The sequence below is a fragment of the Strix uralensis genome, chromosome 1 (assembly GCF_047716275.1).
Source record: "Strix uralensis isolate ZFMK-TIS-50842 chromosome 1, bStrUra1, whole genome shotgun sequence".
Classification (NCBI taxonomy): domain Eukaryota; kingdom Metazoa; phylum Chordata; class Aves; order Strigiformes; family Strigidae; genus Strix; species Strix uralensis.
The window spans coordinates 70,621,820-70,642,799 of NC_133972.1; the positions used below are offsets into that span (position 1 = coordinate 70,621,820).

The 20,980-nt window shown below is 41.3% G+C and overlaps 1 protein-coding gene across 2 annotated transcripts in view; it reads left to right on the forward strand.

Moving 5' to 3' along the window:
- SLC66A2 (solute carrier family 66 member 2) overlaps window positions 1-20,980 on the forward strand; it is a 68,818-nt gene that overhangs the window by 9,182 nt on the left and 38,656 nt on the right. The window contains exons 3-4 of one of the 2 annotated variants that reach the window (XM_074870443.1): window positions 1,340-1,473; window positions 5,589-5,642. In XM_074870443.1, coding sequence (XP_074726544.1) covers window positions 1,340-1,473; window positions 5,589-5,642 — 188 coding nt within the window. The remainder of the gene's footprint in view (window positions 1-1,339; window positions 1,474-5,588; window positions 5,643-20,980) is intronic. The other variant, XM_074870451.1, reaches the window with a different exon arrangement.

The following is a 20,980-nucleotide window of genomic DNA, read 5'->3' on the forward strand; positions in this document are numbered from 1 at the left end:
CCAGGGTGCTATAAAACAGGAACTGTCAAGAAGAGGGCAGTGGTTGTCATCCCTGTGAGGCTGAGGTCTCAGGCAGCATGATGTGCTCAAGAGAATGGCCTTAGTAACAGTGCTGTGAGGAAATTTAGAAAGCCTGTGTGCCTCACGGTGCAGGCTGAAGAAGTTGGCGAACATAGCAGTGTGTTTTCACCAAATCCCTTCCTCAACATTTCTGTCTTCAAAGCATAAAACCTGGCAGAAGAACTAAGCACAGAGAAGCAGCTCACTGGTGTGCATTCAGCCTTCCTTTTGTGAATCTAATATACTTTGAGGTCTGCATATGAAAAGCTTCCACCTTTTACCCCTAAAGCACTTATTGAGTGTGTCTGGTGGGGACTGTTGAAATTTCATCAAGTAATGCAGGAAGAGGAGCTTGGAGCATCACCAGTCTTCACTGAAGGGTCTCATTTTCCTGTGGTAGAACCTTGTGCAATCACATAAGAGTAAGATCTTCAGTCAAGATTGACCACAATCTAAGTTCACCTCTCTGTGTTACATGCAGGAAGGGCTCAGTAGGCCCCACCAAGTTTCACTCATCTGTAAGCAAGCAGAAATTAAATTGGCAGAAGGGAGGAGAGCTGTAGAGGACAAATTATATGTTACGGATTTTCTTACTTCCCCCAACCTTGGTGCAAATGGGACGCAAACTGATGAATTGATTGGTGTCTTCTGCAGACCTGGTCTTTCCACTCAGATGTCTAAAGGCAGACAAGGCAGACCAAGCATAATACCTGCTGCCCGCCCCCCACTTTGGTAGAAAGACGTTATATTAAAGCTAGCAAGCTAATAGCTGTGGGTATCTATTTCTTTGTAGGGAAAGTGATCCTGTTTTTATGATTTCACCTTAAAAATGAAAAATTGAGAGAGGTAAGTTTTGCACAGAAGTCCTTGTGAAATTTATGGAGTGTGTATGTGGAGAGGACACACAACTGGTACTAATGCAGCATAACTCTCTGGTCTCTGTGTACTGCCTTGACCTCTCAATGAATCTTCTTCTCCTTTCAAAATAATATGTTTGTTGTTGGCTTTGGAAACAATGATTTAAGCTTCTCATTTCAGAATCTCTAGGATCAGTCCACAGGGATGTTGTAATTCTCAGATACTTCTGCAAGGGGATTGTGACTCTGAGCTACTACTGTATGTGCATCGAGATTTGGCTGGTGACTTCAGCCTTTCGTACCTGTTACTGTTAGGTTTTCCTTTTTCAGGTGCTTGGATAAGATCAAAGAATGAAAGTAACTGAGTACAACACTTGTCATCTTTGAGATGTTTTATATATTTTCTTTTCCTTTTTTTTTAGGTTTGGAAGGCGTTTTGAATCCCCTCTTTTGTGGCAAAGCATTATCATGATCATTACTATGTTACTGATGCTGAAACTGTGCACTGAAGTACGTGTGTCCAACGAGCTAAACATAAAACGCCGCTCTTTTGCAGGTTAGTGACAGGAACGGATAAATCTTTTTGAAAGCATGGTGCACTGTACTTTGGTTGTAAGTTCTGTCTGAATTGCAATGCAATCTCCTTTTTTGATAATTAAGTGTAGCACTTCTTGAACTTCTTTTTTTGAAAGTGCTTTTTTCCAGGTAAATATGTAAAGCTGTAATTTTATTTCAGATGGGTCTTGTTTCAGTATTGAAATCAATTCTTAATGTTTCACACCATGCCCTGAATATAGAGCTGGCTGTTACACCATTGTGCTAGCCTGGCTTTTTTTAAGATCTTGGCCATAATAAGAAGTTATTTTCTTCAGCTGTACTTTCTACCAAGTTCTTCGGTATGATCATATATTATTATCTGAAATTTTATTTTGCAACTGCAAACACTTGCTTTTATACATAATTTATTTTCTACTTGCCGAGTTATTGGCTGTCAAAATAGGAAGTGCTGTCATGTCATAGTTGCAAATCTATGTCTTTTTGTATATTATTTCATTGGGCTTTAGTGTGGGAGTAATTGGGTTTTATGGGAATTTTCACATATTTTTAATTTTGGCTATGTGTTAATTTTTACGCATTGATAATTTCAGTTGGGGCCAGAGTATTATTCTTTATTTAACAAAATGTTCAAACTTTGTGGAAAGTCCCTGCTTTTTTTTCACAGATAAGAAATATGCGAGGGGTTGTTTTTGTGTTTCTCTGTTGACTTTGACTTACAACATTTTATGTTACAGCTTATTACCCACAAGAACAGAATTAATGCTGTGAGCTTTTTGTCAGTTGTTTTGCCAATATGGATGTATAATTTATTCTCTCCATCTGTTCTCTTCCCTCACTCCCTAATAACTGAGGGTTAATGATATCCACAGCCATCATTAAAAGGCAGCAGCTACTGGCTGTGCAGTAGGCTAATTTATCTAAAAGCTAAGGAAGCTACTTCCTTTCTTGCTCATTGTGGAGTGTAGTGTGAAACTATGCAGGTAAGTGAATTCATGTGGAAGAAGAGCTGCACTCCAGCTCCCAAACACAAACTGATATGTTCACAAGGGTTGTTAGTCTGACAGAATGAATGGCTTAAAAACTAGTTTCAGCCAGATTTAGCAGCAGTTGGAAATCCAGGAAGCATTTGGGAGGGGCGTGTATCCTTTCTCCCTCCTTTGCTCTCTGTGCTAGTGTTTCCTAAAGCAGCAGAAGGGTTTCTCTGTTTGCCCTTTCTGAGGGGAAATTATCCTCATGCACGTTTACACACACACTCTTGCAGGCTCATTCAGTAACCTTTGGACAAAAAGGGAGGCTATTCAGTTTAGTATATAGCCCTCCTTAAACAACTCTCCCTGAAAGACCTACCGTCTCCTAAAGGATAATCAGTCTTTCCCTTACCAGGTAATGGAAACTTCTCAAGGTTGCATTGTGTCATTTGATCCTTCTTCCTGAAACTCAGCTTGTCATGTGTTTAATTAGCTAGAGAGACTGATTTTACCTGCTTGTGGTCCTTAATTATTTGTTTTCATCAAAACACTTGCATCTTCCCACAAACTTTGAGAACAGCTAAAATCTTTTTCTTACCTGTGAGTGGTTTTTAGTTAAACTAACTATAATGCAATGGCTCAGAATAAACATATAAATGCATACAAAGCTCCTTTCAAGCGAGGCAGAAAGATAGGTTTGTATTTGAAGCACAATATGAGTAGGAGTGAGAGTCCTGTTTCTAATCCTATACCTAATCTTATCTCTGTAAATTTTATGGTGATCTAGGCAAGCTGATAAATCTGTGTACTTACTTTCTTTCCTCATAGCTTACTGTGGCAGTGAGAAGCTACGTTTGAAGTCAGTGTTTTTGATTAACCTTGCTGAAGAGTAATCCAAAATATTTAGAAAGGGAATAGTTCAGTGGAAGGGAGTTTGCTGTTTTCTTGTATTGTTATTAAATGCAGTATTCACCCCCCAGTCACATTAGTATATGTTTACCAGTGTGTTTTGAATTATGTTGAATTAGCCTTTTTTAATTTTGTTTTTATTATTCTCACAGATAAGGTCCCTTAAGTATAACTAGTTCAGAAGGCATCTATTTAAAATTTCTTGAAGTTTTAAGGAGCAGTCTCTCCTAATCCTGACAAGCTTGTTCTGTATTCTCTAGCCTGTTTTGTGGTGTTACTGGGTTAAAATACATATCAATAGCAATTCAGAACATAGACATAAAGCCATTCAGTCGAAATGCTTGTACTTGCATTTAGGGTAACTATCATAGCATGAAAAATAGTCTCCCTGGACTCTTTCCAGTAATATTTGATTATTTCTTGTAGGCTCTATATGGAGAACTTATTAGGAAAACTTGCATAATCTTTTTTTTTTTTTTTTTCTCTGTTACTTCTCAATTATGGGATTTCCCCCCCTCTTTTAGTCTTGCAAAGTGAAAGTAAGTTGAAAGTGGTGGAGCCCATCTTGTGTTGCTGCTGCCTTCTCTGACTTTTTGTTCTGGATACATAAACTTTATCCTTCAATTACATGTGCTGACTCTAAGTCATCTTATGTATCCAACTCTTATTTTTTAAATTTGGACTGTATAGCCTGTGTTTAACTATTCTGAATTGGAAAAATAACCCCACCAAAACAAGTAAAACAAGAAAACAACAAAAAAACCGGACTTTATTTTAAAACCTCCAATGACAGGACAGTTCTTTCTCCTGCATATGAATACTTTGAAAGCTATGTGAAGGAGTCTTCAGATTAAATCAGCAGGCACGAACAATAAATACCTCCTCATCTTTTATCCGTTATTTAACACCACTTTAATCGCATCTTGACTGCTTTAATGCAGATCTCCTGGTACCATTGTTGTGGTAACAACAGCTCTCCTTATTCATTGCCCACTTTTAAATTGGTGCCTGCAGCCCTGTGTATGCAGTGTTGTTGGCTCAGTACAGAAAGATTCAAGGTTCAGTGGTAGTTTCTCTTGTAGTTGGTTTTGTTCACAGCATTGTAGTATTTCTGGGACATGATGGTGCTACCATGCGATAACTAATATTGAAAAGGAAAATGTGCATGTGCCATGTCTTGATTTGTTAATCAAGAGAAGGCTGAAGCAAGGTGCTCACAGATACAGACAGCTAAAAACATCTGGTCACTTGAAAATGTTGGCAGGCCAGAGCAGTCTCTTCATATTCTTGGAGAGACAGGCACTCTACAGAGAACTCTCTTTTTCTTTCTCCAAATAAGCCTTCCACCTCTCTCCCACAAAGATTCGATTTCAGTTATGCCCAAGTCATTGTGACAGATTTTGAGCACCCTGAATGTATGAGCTGTATTGAAAACCAGTGAACGTTGTTAAAAATGGGCTCTTAGACGTCTCTTCTTATTATAGTACAACCCAGGCTCCTTAAGCACAACATGGGCTCGTGTTTTTACATGAAGATGACTTCCTCTAGTCATTCATTTGGTTGTCTTCCTTCCAACTGCTGGTTGTCTTAACCTGCTTTGTAACTTATATCTTGTTATAGCACTCTGATCCCTTCAGGAGCTCTGTTTTTGGCGCTGGGAAGCACTCTTGCATAACGCATGGTTTTCAGGTGGCGGAGGAAGGCTAGAGTGGAAAAATTTAACATGCAGAATGGTTGCAGATGGGGTCTACTCTGTCCTTCTTGATGACTGGCTTTAGCTCAGGCTTTCTGAAACTATCTTAGAACAGTGTTTTCCACAGGAGGCAAGGCAGCAGTTAGCTGATGATACATACATATCTACACACTCGATGTTGCTGAGGTAACAACCTGTTTTCACTGATTCATGACAAGTATAAGGTACGAGTTAAGCTGTTTGTTTCACTGCTTTTAAGTCTTCATTTTCTCCCCCTAGGTACAGTGCTGTTGGGTTGTGCGTTGAGACTGTTCTGGAGTTTCCTACTGCTCGACCCTATCTTAACATTATGGGGTGGGAGCCTTTATAGAAAGCATGGAGACTAAAATTTCTGGCATGTTTTGTTTTGGCTATTATTTTTTTTATAAGCAAAATGTACTAACTGACTAAACTGTATCTAGAAGACCCACTGTTGCATTTAATCATATAAGTCTGTTTGTCTTTCCTCCCTTTTTTTTTTTTCCTCAACTGTTTTTTATGTAGCTGCAGATAGTAAAGATGAAGAAATCAAAGCACCTCCCAAGAGATCCTATCTGGGTATGTACTGTACAAACCCATTCTGCATGAAGTTGCCCCCTCAACTACATATTTCATGCTTTGCTACTTTTTGTAACCATTTTTAGAAATGATTGCATGATCATTTCTATAGAGAATGTTTGCATTACCTTTTCTTGACATACTAAAACCTGGTGCGTGATTTTTTTTTTTTTTTTTAATTTTTCCCTCCCCACTTTTAACTTTTATAGAGGAAAAGATGCTTTCAGCTCTATTTCGGAAACCAGTTTTTTGAAGACAGTTGAATTTACCACATTATGTGTCTCAATGATATCTTCCTTTTTCCTTTCCCAAGCTAGACAAGCAAAATATCACATGATACAGGGATCTATCTCTTCAGACTCGTATTCCTCCTTTTCCAGCTCTCACTCTGGAGGAAACTATGAAAAATACAAGAGTATCTTTCAGCATTGTTCAGAATGCTAGATAAGAAGTTTCCCACCACACTTGATATTCAAACAAAATGCCTGCATCCTTGTGAAATTTTCTGGCTTGTTCCTCTCTTTCATTAGAGTAGCCTCAAAATTGGTATTTGGGGGATTAGTAACACTTCAGGTGAGAGCTTCCAATCTTCAGTTTCAGAGTTGGAATCTATGTTCTTTAATTTGCCTAAAGAGGAAATATTAGGTGCAAACCAGCTTTGCAGTATTTTCAACTCAGTAGTTTGGAAAGACAGTCATGGTAACTTTGTTTTAAATTAGCTGGGGTACACATTAAAGAAGTTATACTGACTAGAGAACAGAAGTTCCCCAAAGTCAACTTTTAGACTGATTTTAATTGAACTGATTCAGAATTTCACATGATACTAGTTGTGCTGTGTTGCAATTCTCGAGTTAGTAAGGAGTGAACTAAAACAATACAGGGTAAGGAAGAATATTACTGGTGCAAAAGGAGAGCCTCTACTTCTGTATGTGTCAACATATGGTTAATTAGGCTGGAGTTAGCTCTGAGCAGCCTACCAAAGAGTAATATTAACCTGAGTGCTTTCTTGAAGCCATAAGGCCATTCCTGCTAAGGTTAAATAGACTCCTTTAATGATTCATCTTCGGGATCTCCCCTTCCAGATTTAGGGGCAAAATGCACGCTCTGGGAAATTTACCTTTTTTGGTCTGACACCAGTATTTTGCAAAGCAACTTTTCCTTTTGTGTTTTCAAAACATTTTTTTTCTGGGCTTGGTATCAAACTATTTTGTTTTTCTGTTTGTCTTCAATTCTAGTTTGTAGTCATTCTCACCGGCTTGCAACACTAACCAATATAATGTAACCTTTAAACAGTCCTGTCTTCCTTGTGCATATATTCCTGTTGTCTTTTACTAGTATTCAGCAATGTGCTATTTACAGTGTCAGAGCTAGAAACAGCTGTCTGTGCTCCTAGTTACAATTGAGTAGATTATTAAAAAATGCTTCAAGTGGTTAAAATTAAACAGAAATAAGTAACTTCATGTGACCTTTTACTCATTTCAGATTGTTTTTCTTGGCTCTTTTTTGGTTAAAAAGTCATTTGCTTGGTAGTTCGATAAATTAAAAAGTTGAGGTTTGTAGAAAAAAGCACCATGCTTAATCCAACTGATTTAAGTCTGAAACATTGGGTTAATAAATGTTACTTGAAGTTCATTTTGGAATTTCTTAGCAAAATGGGATGAATCGAATTATCACTTAAGGAACAGGCCAGTCTTACACTATTGCTCAGAAGTTTAAAGACTGGGGTGGGCAAGTCTGTTGAATGTGGTAATTCTTACTAGTGTAAACAAATTAGAAATGTTTTGAGATATTTGTGTATATTGTATGTACAGAAGTATATCCTGGTGGTTTAAAGAGTGGGATGCATGGTGCTTTACATCACAGCATAAGTCATACTTCAATTTACAGAGGGCTCAACAGAGCTATGTCCTCCAGTGCTGTGTTTTGCTACAGTTCTGGGGAAGCTTGCTTAGAGCTTAGGTAAGGGTAGTATTTGCCATACTTTCATGTGGCAGTGCATTCTACAATGTCTTTTAATGAGTTTTGGTTAAACTTTTGTTCAAGAAGAACAAAATGGCTTCTTCATTTCCTCTGTTTATTTCAGTGGTGTAAAAAATGTTCTTCAGTATGTTTATAGGCTTCAGAAACCATTACATTATTTTTCCGGTTACGTAGTAAACACTCTGTGTATTGTGTTTGTAATTGAAGATTGACTGTCCATGAATGCTATTTTGTTGTAGAACTGTTCAATCGTTAATCTGAAAATGTATTGGTCTACCAATGAGTTTCAGGTGAACTTGTTAGATAAATATTGAGGCATTTGTTTCATGCCTCTGTTTAAATAGGAACTGAGCTCCTGCTGTGCTCCCTGGGACTGATTTAGGTATATTTTATTGTCAGTAATCCAGCAAACCACTTTGCCACTGCTTTTTCTATGTGTTATCTGAAAAAGCCTTTATCTGGCACATGACAATGAAAACTGACTTTCTAGCAGTCAGTGCTGAGGGGAGTTGAGGGTGTGGGGGAAGGTTGCTGCAGTTTCACTGTCCTAAGTAAAATAAACACAGCATTCTCCTGGCGAAACTGGCTGCTCACGGCTTGGATGGGCACACGCTTTGCTGGGTAAAAAACTGGCTGGATGGCCGGGCACAAAGAGTTGTGGTGAATGGAGTTAAATCCAGTTGGCGGCCGGTCACGAGTGGTGTCCCCCAGGGCTCAGTTTTGGGGCCACTCCTGTTTAACATCTTTATTGATGATCTAGACGAGGGGATCGAGTGCACCTTCAGTAAATTTGCAGATGACACCGAGTTGGGTGGGAGTGTTGATCTGCTCGAGGGTAGGGAGGCTCTGCAGAGAGATCTGGACAGGCTGGAGGGATGGGCTAAGGCCAACTGTGTGAGTTTCAATAAGGCCAAATGCCAGGTGCTGCACTTTGGCCACAACAACCCCCGGCAGCGCTACAGGCTTGGGGAGGAGTGGCTGGAGAGCTGCCAGTCAGAGAGGGACCTGGGGGTGTTGATTGACAGCCGGCTGAACATGAGCCAGCAGTGTGCCCAGGTGGCCAAGAAGGCCAATGGCATCCTGGCTTGTATCAGCAATAGCGTGGCCAGCAGGGACAAGGAAGTGATCTTAACCCTGTACTCGGCACTGGTGAGGCTGCACCTCGATTACTGTGAAAGGAGGTTGCAGAGAGCTGGGGATGAGTCTCTTGAACCAAGTAACAAGCGATAGGACAAGAGGTAATGGCCTCAAGTTGCGCCAGGGAAGGTTTAGACTGGATATTAGGAAGCATTTCTTTACAGAACGGGTTGTTAGGCGTTGGAATGGGCTGCCCAGGGAGGTGGTGGAGTCCCCATCCCTGGAGGTGTTTAAGAGTCGGGTTGACATAGCGTTGAGGGATATGGTGTAGTTGGGAGCTGTCAGTGTTAGGTTAATGGTTGGACTGGATGATCTTCAAGGTCTTTTCCAACCTAGACAATTCTGTGAAATATAACTTACAGTATGGTGGGCCCCAGAGTGTAGGGTTTTGTGATTTCATACAGAAATAAAATTATTGCTCTCTTTTTCTAGGTGAGGGAAGGATTAAAAAGAATTAAGTAGCTCAGGTTCTGAAAGAGTGATGCTTTATTCCCTTTGTTTTCTAATGCAAGTATCTAGTTCTACCTAGTGTCTGCTACCATTTGATGGCTACTGCTGGGGCTGAGCAAAGCTACAGTTGAATGGTATTTTTTTTTCTTGATGGGATATTTTAGAACAAATGTGGATAAATGTCTTAATCTGTTACACTAAAATACAGGTTTCCTATGTATGTATTTTGAGCCCTGTGAGTGTTGGAGATTGTTGGGGCAGAAGTAACAAAACACTGAAAAAGACACTGCTCCAAAGAGGGTGTATCTTTTGAAATTGTTTAGAGTGGTCTCGTTGGTGTGGCAGGCAAGTCTCAAAGTGAATGTGACTTGAGTTTTTTTTCCAAGTAGATGTTTAAACATTTTGAAGGACATTTCTGGAAGATCACAAGGGTTTTCTTTCCTTCTCTGAAGTTGATTTTAAAACTTGCCATATTTCTGAACCTTCAACCTTGCCTTTAGCCCAAACAAAAAGCTATCCAAGTAACATTAAGTTTTAAAACAGTAGTAGTGAAATGACAAAAACTTTAAATATTTTTACAACAGGTATTTGGTGAATCTAAACCTACTTTTTTTTGGGGGAGAGGGGGAGGGAAATGTAAAACATCCATGTAGTTAACTTCACAGAGTTAGTATCTGCATAATAAGAGAAAATAGTAATGTAAATTAAGCAAGTGCACGGTTTCCACTTCTGTTGTCCTCACTGTTTACTTGGGGCATCAGTTGGCTTGTGATAAACTAAGTGTTGGCATACTCTGGAACAGCACTAATATGTTACATGTGCCATGAAGGGCGTAAAATTTATTTAATTGGCTCTCTGGCTCCCTCTGTTCAGACCGTTTGGTCTGTTTGGGTTCAGCAGGGGCATCCGGCTTGCAAATGTGTAGTGCACTCTGTAAATAATGTGCACAATGTGCTTCTCTGTCCAGGCCTCGACATCCTGAGCAGAGCTGAGGACAGAGCAGAGACGCAGTTTTCCTTGGCGGGTTGTGGGCAGCACTTTGGTTTCATTGAAAGTATGTGACTTTGACACCATGTTCTCTAGTAGTTGAATTCCCCTGTATAGCTGCTGTGCAGTTGAATACATAACAAAAGCACAGTTGTTGCTGGGATTGAGCTGCCACCACCTCTATCTGTGCATAACTAACTGCACGTGGATGTGGAGGGGTTTAGATCCCTTCTCCCCAGGATTTTAAGTATCCTTGTTAGACTAATTTCAGAGTGCTTTTGTTGATCTTTTTTTTGGGGGGTGGGATGGGGGTGGCGTGTCCAGGAGATGGGGATTATAACGGTGTCTCTGTGTGAAACAAGGATGCCAAAAGGATTTTTTTGTTTGTTAATAGAGTTCTAGTTGTTGAGGAATTTGGGTCTATTTTGCCTGAGGAAGTGGCATGGCTGCATCGGCACTTTGGTTGTACTTCTGTGTATGGTAGGAACAGTTATTTCCCTTCATCTTTCTCTACATCAATATTTAGATCTTTTCAGGAGACAAATGAAAATAAGAAATGGAAATTCTGAGGATGAAGTGGCATTTTCAGTTTGTTATAAGTAAATACTTAAGTTGAAAACTGTAGAATCTTTGGGGTTTTTTATACGTAATTTTGGTTTCTTCTTAGTTGATGTTGCAGATGAAACAAACATAAGTCTGTGCTGGAAGTCTAAGTTACTATTCAGTCATTTCAGAATAGTTCAATCCAAATAGAACACTATTAATTTTTTTAAAAAGAATTTACGAATCTTTTGCATACAGTACAGGTAACATTTTTTTTTTTAACTACAGATGCAGACAGAGAGAGGAAATAATTTCATAAAAAAGGTGATTCTTATATTTTCATGGGGAATTTATGTTTCCTGAACCATTGCAAAAGTACTTTTCTTTCAGAAAACTTGAGAAGAATGGATTTGGGTCAGTCTGTTTTCTGTGGTCAGTGTTATATTTCTCAGTAGATACCCTCTTTCAGGCTTCAGAGTTCCAATCAGTGTAAATCTTTCCTTAGCTCCTCAAGCTAATGGGCCTCAACTGAAAAGTTGTACTGTGGCCTTTTCCTGTCCTGTTGAAAAGTGTTGGAAGTTATTCAGTAGGAGGGCATACCTTTTTGCAGGCATCTAGTATTATTCAGAAGTTATAAAAGGAAAGAGTAAGTTTACTTAAATTCTGTATTCCAGAGAGACATTTTCCTTTTAGAAAAGACAGCTGGGAAGGGAGGAACCCAAATAATAGTTTATGATTGTTGAGGCCTCTGTGCAACTATGATCCCTCCCTCTGGTAGTTTAGTTTGTGGTTTTCTTATCATGAGAGACACAGAAACACACACAATGCACCCCCTGCAGTGAGGTGGTGGGATGAGGCCAGTGTCTTTGCTGCATTCCTGTGTGCTTGTTGCAGGGTAGAACATGGAGCTCGATGTGAAAGCACATTCCTGGCCACAGTGCAATATTAGGTTTTCTTTCATTCTGTGATTTCCCTGTGCCAGAGGCAACTGGGCCATGTGGCTGTGTTGGGGAGCAAGGAGGGAAGAGGGAGACCTGTGATAAATCTGTCCACAGACTTACAGATGCTGTGGTGAGGGATCCAGGTGGGCAGGTCACCATGAGAATGCATGGCATGTAACAGGCTTATACCTGAGAGACAAGTGGTTGAGATGCATGAGAGTAAAGGTGATCACCAGCTGTTTTCTCAAGGATGAACTCAGCAGTAGAAGGGGATGAGACTGTCATTACCTGCATGAATGATACATAAAGTATGAGGCAATAGCTTTCAAGACTAAAGCTGATTTCAGATGTATCGCTCCATTCATGAATCCATCAGTAGTTGTAGTAAAGCCACAGGGAATAACACACCTGTCCCTGTGTTGTGGGTTAACCCGGGTAGGCAGCTCAGCCCCATGCAGCTGCTGGCTTGCTCCCCTGCAGTGGGGTGGAGGGAAGAATCAGAAGGGTAAAAGTGAGAAAACTCATGGGTTGAGATAAAGACAGTTTAGTAGGTAAAGCAAAAGCTGTGCATACATGCAGAGCAAAACAAGGAATTAATTCACTGCTTCTCATCGGCCGACACATGTTCAGCCATTTCCAGGAAAGCAGGGCTTCATCATGGGTAACAATTACTTGGGGAAGACAAAATCCGTAACTCCAAACATCCCCACCTCCTCCTCTTGAGCATGCTGCTTACACTTTTTGTGTTCACTTGATGAATGTGAGCCCGCACAGGCAGTACACAGGAACAACCACGAAACCACAGAGGAAATGCAAAGTAAATTTATTTTTGTTACCTCACCAACCGGCGGATCCCTGAAGCAGCACCTGGGTAGAGGCATATATGCAGGCATCACAGAGCCTGGTCTGTGCCAGAGGGTTGACAACCCTGCTGTTTTCACCTCTTTATCAAGGATTAACGCGCAGGTGTAGTTTACCACCGTGCTTTGATCTTTGCCACAGCAGGACAGGAATCTCAAGCATGTTTGATAGGGTGCCTTTAAGTCTATCACAGGTCTGTGTTATCTAAACACAGAGGTTCTGCTTGTCAGAAGCAGCAATTAGTATGATATATGTGTTTTTCTACACCCCAGCTGCAGGTCACTTGAGCATATTTACAATCCTCCTGCCAATCTTCCCTTACTTTCCCACAACAAACATCTGCATAAAGGCCATTGTCTAGACCAATTAAATACCAATATTACACTGAGTAGTCAGTTTTTAGACATCTGGGCATTCTTCCCTCTTGGAGAAAGGTAAGATGATGGAATGTGATTTATATAAAAAAAGAAAAAAGGCTGGTTCTTTCCAGAGACCAAGAAATGCCAAGGACTCATGTCTTAATCTTGCTTTCTGGTTTATTAGTATGTGTGATCTGTGGAGAGAGCCTGTTACTTCATGCTAGCACATGGGTCCTTCTTTTCAAGTTGCAGTCTTATATTCTTAGTCAGCACAGTTCATGCTGAATTCATACTGGGTCTGACCGTAATCTGAAAGTGGAATGACATGTATCAGCCAGGTAAACAGCTCTTTTGACTGCTGACCTGCTGTTTTCTTTGTGTAGGTAGCATAATTCAGGGAGGAGTGGGGTCTTGTTTTGGGTGGTAGCACTTAATCCTATTTCCAGAGTTTTGGTTAGCACAATGATTGGTTGAACAGGTTCCTGCTAATTTCAGGTTTTGGACTGGAACTTACACGCTGTATCTTCTTTTAAGATGAGACTAAGGTTGGTAGGTAGAGAGGTAATGTCCTTTAACAGACTACTTGGGGAAAGAAGTGTTTTCAGCTGTGCAATCTCTTGTGCAGGTCTGAAACAGAAGCAGTGAGCTTCAAGCTCTGTTCAGTTTGGAAGATAAATTTCTCCAAGTTTAACTAGTTTATCAGTTAGACCAGCTAAGTGAGAAGAATAGTTGCTACCTGTCAGGTCATTGTCCGCTTCGGGCGGGATGGAAAATAGAATAAACACTCACTATGGAATGTGGATGGGTGCGTTGCATTTCAGAAAATATTTTTAGCATGCAATGAAGCCAACAGTTCTGGAGTGTCAGTATTTTTTATAACTATTGATGAATTTTAGTTTCTAGGCTTGTCTTTTGTAAATGTGGCAGAAAAAAATTTCTTCCTTGAGGCTTCCCCTCAGAGATCAGAGGTGGTGTCTTCGACAATGAAAACCTTGTTTGACTGGTAATATTTCTCTCCTTTGAGTTTGTATGTGGGAGTTGGTGTATAGTGGTTGTTTAATATTAGCCACATGTTTTCCACCAGGCCATTTGATACACTGCATGAAATATTTTACATTCAGTGATAAGCATAAGTAGCATCTCTGGACTTTGAGGTCTGTATTGGAAGGTTGTGCTGGTTTTGGCTGGGATAGAGCTAATTTTCTTGCCAGTAGCTGGTGTAGTTCTGTGTTTTGGATTTAAAATGAGAATAATGTTGATAACACATTGATTTTAGTTGTTGCTAAGCAGTGTTTATACCAAGTCAAAGACTTTTCAGCTTTTCTTACTGCCCTGCCAGCAGAGGCTGGGCGTGCACAAGAGGCTGGGAGGGGACACAGCCAGGAGAGCTGACCAAAACGAGCCAAAGGGGTATTCCATACTGGGTGATGTCATGCTCAGTATATAAACGGGGGGGATTTGACTGGGGGACACCACGGCTCAGGGATTGACTGGGCATCGGTCAGCAGATGGTCAGCAATTGTATTGTATGTCAGTTGTTTTGTATATTCTACTACTACCGTTACTATTATTTCCCCTTCCTTTTCTGTCCTATTAAACTGTCTTTATCTCAACCCATGAGTTTTACTTTTTTTCCCTGATTCACTCCCCCATCCCCCTGAGTGAGGGCGAGTGAGCAAGCGGCTGTGTGGTGCTTAATTGCTGGCTGGGGTTAAACTATGACAAAAGGTCATTGTAAAAAGTGTTTTTTCAAAAGGCCTGAGAAACTGGAGCTGCTACCCGAAACTTCTTTTAGTTCTTAAGCTGAAACCTCCAAAGCCTTAAGGGCTGAAGGGATTATTCTTATCTCATGCATAATGTGGGCAGTAACATTTTGCTTATATATTATTGTAGCGCACACAGTAACTTGTAGTCCAGCTGGTTCATAGTTTAAAAATCTACCTATTTGTGATCTGAAAGCTCCAAAGTACCGCTTGGTAAAGTGAAATGTTGTCTGTTTTTAAATTTTTAACAGGTTACCTTTGAACAGGAGACTGGATGAGGTGTCCTGCAGAGAGCTCTTCCAATCCAAGCAACCGTGGGGTTGTAAATAAGATACTCTGCCAATGGTATACTGTGATACTGCCACATGCAATTTGAAAATGCAGTCCTTTTGTTCCTTTTACTCACTTCTCCATTTCACTGTAGGTTATATATATATATATATATTAGCTAATGAAGAATACTTCTACAGTAATCACAAATACACTATGTTCTTAATTTTGTCAGCTGTATTAGCTTTGTAATGTTTTGCATCACCCAAGTTAATTTATTTGGCTCCTGTCAGTGGTGGTAATCAAACAATACACATCTTCTCTATCCCTAAAACAGGGAGTTGAGAAGAAGGTGTTACATGTGTTTACTAGTGGTCAGGGCAGGGAACCTGGAGGATAGTATTATGTTTTTGGGGCTACCACATTTAAAAATTATTATTTAGCTCCCTTTTAAGATTTCAGCTTACAAGCAGTAGGGAAAACAGCCAGCCAGAGACTTGTAAAATCTCCGCTGAGTCAGAATGGTTTCAGTAAGACGTTTCTTGGTGGTAGAGCAGTATGTTCAGACCCAAGTTACAGGTCTTCTGACCCCTCCTTTTGCACCAGCCTTGCTACTGCTTTTGAGCATCTTCAATGTGAAGACAGAAGCTGGCCATTCTTTTTATTTATTTCTAATGCAGTTTACAGTGCTTGTGTTTATATTTTAAAATGATCAGCCAGGTTGAATGTAGCATGTGAAGGGCCCATGCCTATTCTGAAAGCCTACCTGCTCCGAGGAGAAAGGGGATGGACAGGCAGGACATGGTGGAGCGAGCAAGGCTTGTACAGTGGGAGGCTTTTCTTTTGCCATGTGGCATGAAGCACACGCTGCAGTGGTTGGGGGAGCTGGGAAGGAGTGAACCTGTGTTCTCAGCCTCTCTTTATTTAAAAAAAAAAAAAAGTGGGCAGGGAAATGAAAAATGCTTATCGCTACCATGAAATTTTGGTTTTATCTTAAATTGAGGGAAAATTGTTCTTTAACACTGGAGAAAAGCAAGAGGTAGTAAAGGTGGCTCTCCAGCTTGATGTGAGCAGTAATACCAAGAGGTATCTCAGGAGGGAAGAACGCTGTGTTTCTGGAGTGTGCTGCTCTGGGTTCTCACTGGCTCTGACTGCTTCTGGCCCTGCCCAGCCCTTCAGCAGTCCCAGGCCTATCACCCAGCTGTAGTCTTGTGGAAAGAAGACAACTTAAAGAGGGTCTGTTGGAAGAAATGTGCGGTGGCAGAAACATTACTTCTGGCACAAGTACCACCTCTAATTGGTGGGGAAATAAAGCTGTGAATAAAATGTGAATTTTGCTTGTGCTGCATGCAATTTAACCGGAGGAAGGAGAGCTCATAGCAACATCTAGCCACGTGAGGGTGCTCTTGGGTTTCCAAATCTTGCCTGCTAAGCTCCTCAGCTGAAACCTGGGAGAGGTCTCTGATCTTGCTTTCAAGAGCTGCGGTGGTAACTGTGGAAATAGTGAATAAACATAGATTTTTTTGAAACATCTTTTCCTTCGTGGAGCCAGAATAATTAGGTGCTTTAATAACATCAGTGATGAAACATCTAAATGTTCAAACACAACCGATTTGTCTGCCCATCCTGCAGATCAGGGGGAACATGTGTGCAGCAAAGCTACTGCTTCGGTTTGGTAGATGTGAGAAGCTTTTGCAGTTGCCTACTTCTTGAGCATGTCATATGCCGTTGTATACTTGGTCACATCCAGATCTGAATGATGAGATTTGGTCTTTAAACAAGGTCACAGAATAATTTGGCTTGTAAGGAACCTCTGAGGTTATTTGGTCCAGTTCACTGTTTGAAGCAGGTCTAATTAGATTAGGTTGCTCAGGGTCTTGTCCAGGTGAGTTTTGAATATCTCCAAAGATGGAGATTCCACAACTTCTCCGGTACCTGTGCCAGTGTCTGACCATCTTCATGATAAAGTTTTTCTTCCATCTAATTCGAATTTCCCTTGTTGTAACTCATGTCTGCTACCTCCTGTCCTGTCACCATGTACCTTCAAGAAGAGCCTGCCTCCATCTTCTCTACACTCTCACCTTAGATAGCTGTAAGCAGCAAGAAGTCTTCTTAAAGCTGAACGAAATCAAACTTGGTTCTCTTACTCTCTTCATGTACACTGTGTAATCATCCTGGTGGCCCACCACTGGGCTCATTCCAGTAGGTCAATGTCTTTCTTGTACTTGGGACCCCAAAACTGAACACATTGCTCCAGGTACAGTCTTGCCAGTATTGAATAGAGAAGAATGAACACTTCCCTCCATCTGCTGGCCACGGACTTGCTCAACTGTACAGCCCAGTAAGTGATCAGCTGCCTTTGCCATGAGGACACACCACTGACTTGTGCTCAGTTGTCTGCCAGGCTACCCTCCACTGGTCTACAAAGCTGCTCTCTAGTGAGTCAGCCCCCTGCACACATGCTGTGGTGTGTGGTTATCCCTTTCCAGCTGTGTGATAACCCTGAAAGACATGGTATTCCTGTCAGCCTGTATCTTCAGATTAAGATCCCTCTGAGTAGCAGTGCTATCCGTCAGTTTATCACACATTCACCCTAATTTGATATCATTCATGAACTTATAATCATTCAGCTTGTTAATAAATGATGTCAAAGAGTGTTGATCCTAGTATTGATCACTGTGGGCTGCCTTGTAACTGGTCATAAATTGTATGCTTTTCTTCTGAGAGGAAAAATTCTTTGTGCCTGATTCAGCTAATTTTCTAACATTCTTATTGTCCACTTACCAGTTGATGTTTTGCTAATAAATATACTGTAGGAGACTGTCAACAGCCTTGCTAAAGGCATTGTAAACAATATCTACTGCTCTGCTCTTGTCCTTAAAGCCAGTCATCTCGTAATAGAAGGCAATCAGGTTGGTAAGGTGCAATTTGCCCTTGGTAAATCCACACTAGCTTTTCCTAGTCACCTTCTTGTCCTTCATGTGCTTTGAAATGACTTCTACGAGGACTTCTTCTATAACCGTTCCAGGGATGAGGTTGGGCTGACTGGCCTGTAATTCCCTGGATCCTTCTTGAAGATGTGAAGGTGTGATTCCCTCTTCCCCGCCCCCCCCCCCCCCCCCCCCCCCCCCGTCATGGAGAACCCCTGCCAATTACCATGACACTTCCGAGATGTTAGAGCAGCCTTGAAAAGACATCAGCCTGCATTGTCGGTATCCCCGGATGCTTCCCATCTGTGTCCCATGACTTGCATAAATACCGTCCTGTTCTGTGGGTACTGCTTCACTTCCTCAGCTTTGCTAGTAGGGCTCAGGAGCTGTAGGGGGCAGACCTTACCAGCAAAAGCTCATTAAAGCATTATTAATGCAAGAAGGCAATAGGTAGGTTTAAAGGCATGGTGAGAATTAGTTTAGCTTTCATTGTGATATGCTTTGCTGCTTGTTTGATGTCTTTCAGTTTCTGTAAGCAAAACAGGTGAGAAGAGAAGTGATTTTCTAAACGATGACCAAGTTGCCAGTTGAGTGCAAAAGGTTACTAATGAAACATTTGAAGGGTAACTCAACTCCCCACAGACTTCAGAATAAACTTTCAAGCTGGTGTGGTTTTAGTTGTTAGTACAGATGCATTGGTAGCTTGCTTTTGGTTTTTTAAGTGGTTTGTAACACTGGATGACATGGTGTGTGCTTAAAGAAGCGCTGTTGCCCAGTGCTGCTTGCTTGGATGTAATGGGTTGTCTAGACAGCTCGCTAGGGAAAAAAATCCTGGCTGTAGCACATTTTTAGAGCTTGTTACAGATCCTGGCACATCCACATTTTGTAGATTTTATGTATTTTTAAATAATGTTATCTTCCCTTACATGTAAGTGGTGTAGAATCAACAGTTCAACGTGTGAACACGTCATCAGAGTCAACACATCAAGAGTTATGTCCTGTACAGGAGATGAGGGCATAGCTTATGCTCAGTTTCAGCTGCTGGCTCTTGTACATGGAATCCATATGAAAGACAGACATACTGTCACTCTGGAAAGCTGCTTGTTTCATACGTTGAGGCCCTGCAGGCATCATTTGCTCAGAACTTTTGCTTCTGTTTACAGTTTGTCTTAGTCTGTTGGAAATGAGCCTGCCGAGATAACCATACCCGCTGCAGTATACAGAGTGGGAAGAATGGACAATGAGGTGATCCAAAGTCTAGTACTTTGAAGTGCTGAGCTGGGCAGCAGCTCTCACTTGGTCCCAGTTTAAATGGTGTTACAAGGGGCTGGTGTGACAGTAGGTTGTCTGAACTGACTTAATATGCTCTGTTAACTATATGTGGAGTTGATGCTCAAGGTATAACCTGATTGTTGCACTCAGCCTGATTTATTTTTTCACTACATTTTATGTTCTATATGTTTTATTAGCCTTCTTTTATTTAAAGCGCACTGGGAATATGCAATTACTAGTTTCTACTAAGCTAGAAATAGGGAATATATTTAATAAGTATGTTTCTGAAGCTCTTATTTATAAATAATGACATGTTAACAAGACATTTCCTTATGCTGGATATTGAAAGGCACTTACAGCGATGCATCACTGCTTTGCCATTTTCACTGCTGTATAAAGGGAAAACAAAATAAAACCTTTTCTATTTAGACACAAATGTCATGCTTTTAACTTGTAATGCACTGCACTGACCATCCTTGACTGAAAAGAGTTAGGGATAGCTTTATTTTACTGAAAGATTCCCACCTTCCCCCTGCTCTATACTCCCACTTTGCACAGGCAGTGATGCACCAAAGATACCTTTATTGGCAAAGGGTTTTCAAGCCCTAGATGGGCATTTCAAGTGAGAAAGAAGAAAGATCTTTGCTACACTCCAGCTAGCCAGTCTCCCTGGGCTGTTCACTTTTGGGAGATGATACAGGAAATTCCATTTTGTGTCACAGCTCTGAAGCAGGAAAACTAAGCAGTGGAACCTAGGTGCTCTGTATCTGTATCCCATGGGAATGCTAAGCAAGGGCGAATCAGGGCAGGGGGCTTAGGTGCTCCTGCTTTCCTGTATGTTCTTGATCCCTTGTTGCCATCACAAAAGGATGTATGCGATTGGCTCTGTTTTGCCCTCACCCCACATTCAGTTTGTGTCTGCCTCTGAATGCTTTTAGCCTTGTAAAGACTGGAGCTGCAACAGTCCGGTTGTACGGGCTATAAGCCAGGATCATGGCACTCACATGGGATATGAGAGACTGAGGTGGAGGTTCCTGCTGGCACCGGTAACTCTGAGTGCCGAAGTCCGAGCAAAGCGGCTCTGATGGTCCCCTGGGAAGCCAGGCTGCAGGCAGGAGAGAGGGGCCCCAGGGGCAGCCTGGAGGAAGTGCTCTAGCCCTTCGGCTGTTTAGGCACTCAGGTTCCCTGTCTGAACGTGCCTACCTGAAAGAGTGATTTCCTCCTGACTTGGAGTGCAGAAACGTCTGAAATCTCATTGTTTCCCATAAAATAAAAAGGCCTCCTCTCTGGTCCTACCCTTGGCTCCCCGAGTTGATCACAGAAGCGGAAGGCAGGCCAGTCTCTCTCCACTGATTGCAAGGGGCCCGAATCCCTAACTCGGGCTAGTGAATCACACTCAAGATCTCAAGCCTGGTGAGGTGAATGCTGCCTCCCCTCTGTGGTGTTGAGATCGGCACTGCATCATGGAAAATTTCCCTCTGCCTTACGAAATTTTCCTTCCTAATTTTCTTTTGCAATAGTCAGTTCAGAGTTACCTTTGTTTATGTTGATTTTTTTGAGTAATTTTTTATGAACCTGCAGGGCCAAGGCATGCTGAAGAACAAAAACAAACCAAACATCCCTCTGGTGTGAATGCCAAATTGTCACTTCTGATGTTTGACAGGTGCCCAAAGAACAACTTACCAATGTTGAAGAGAAGAAATTTGTTTATGAATTATTCGTTGGTTCTGTTCCTGTGTGCTGGGGAGATGGGCATTGTTATGCAAAACGGCACAGACCTTGGCATTTAGTGCGGAGGCTGTTTGATGGGAATGCTGCAGTAGCACAGACTTGGCCTAGGTATAG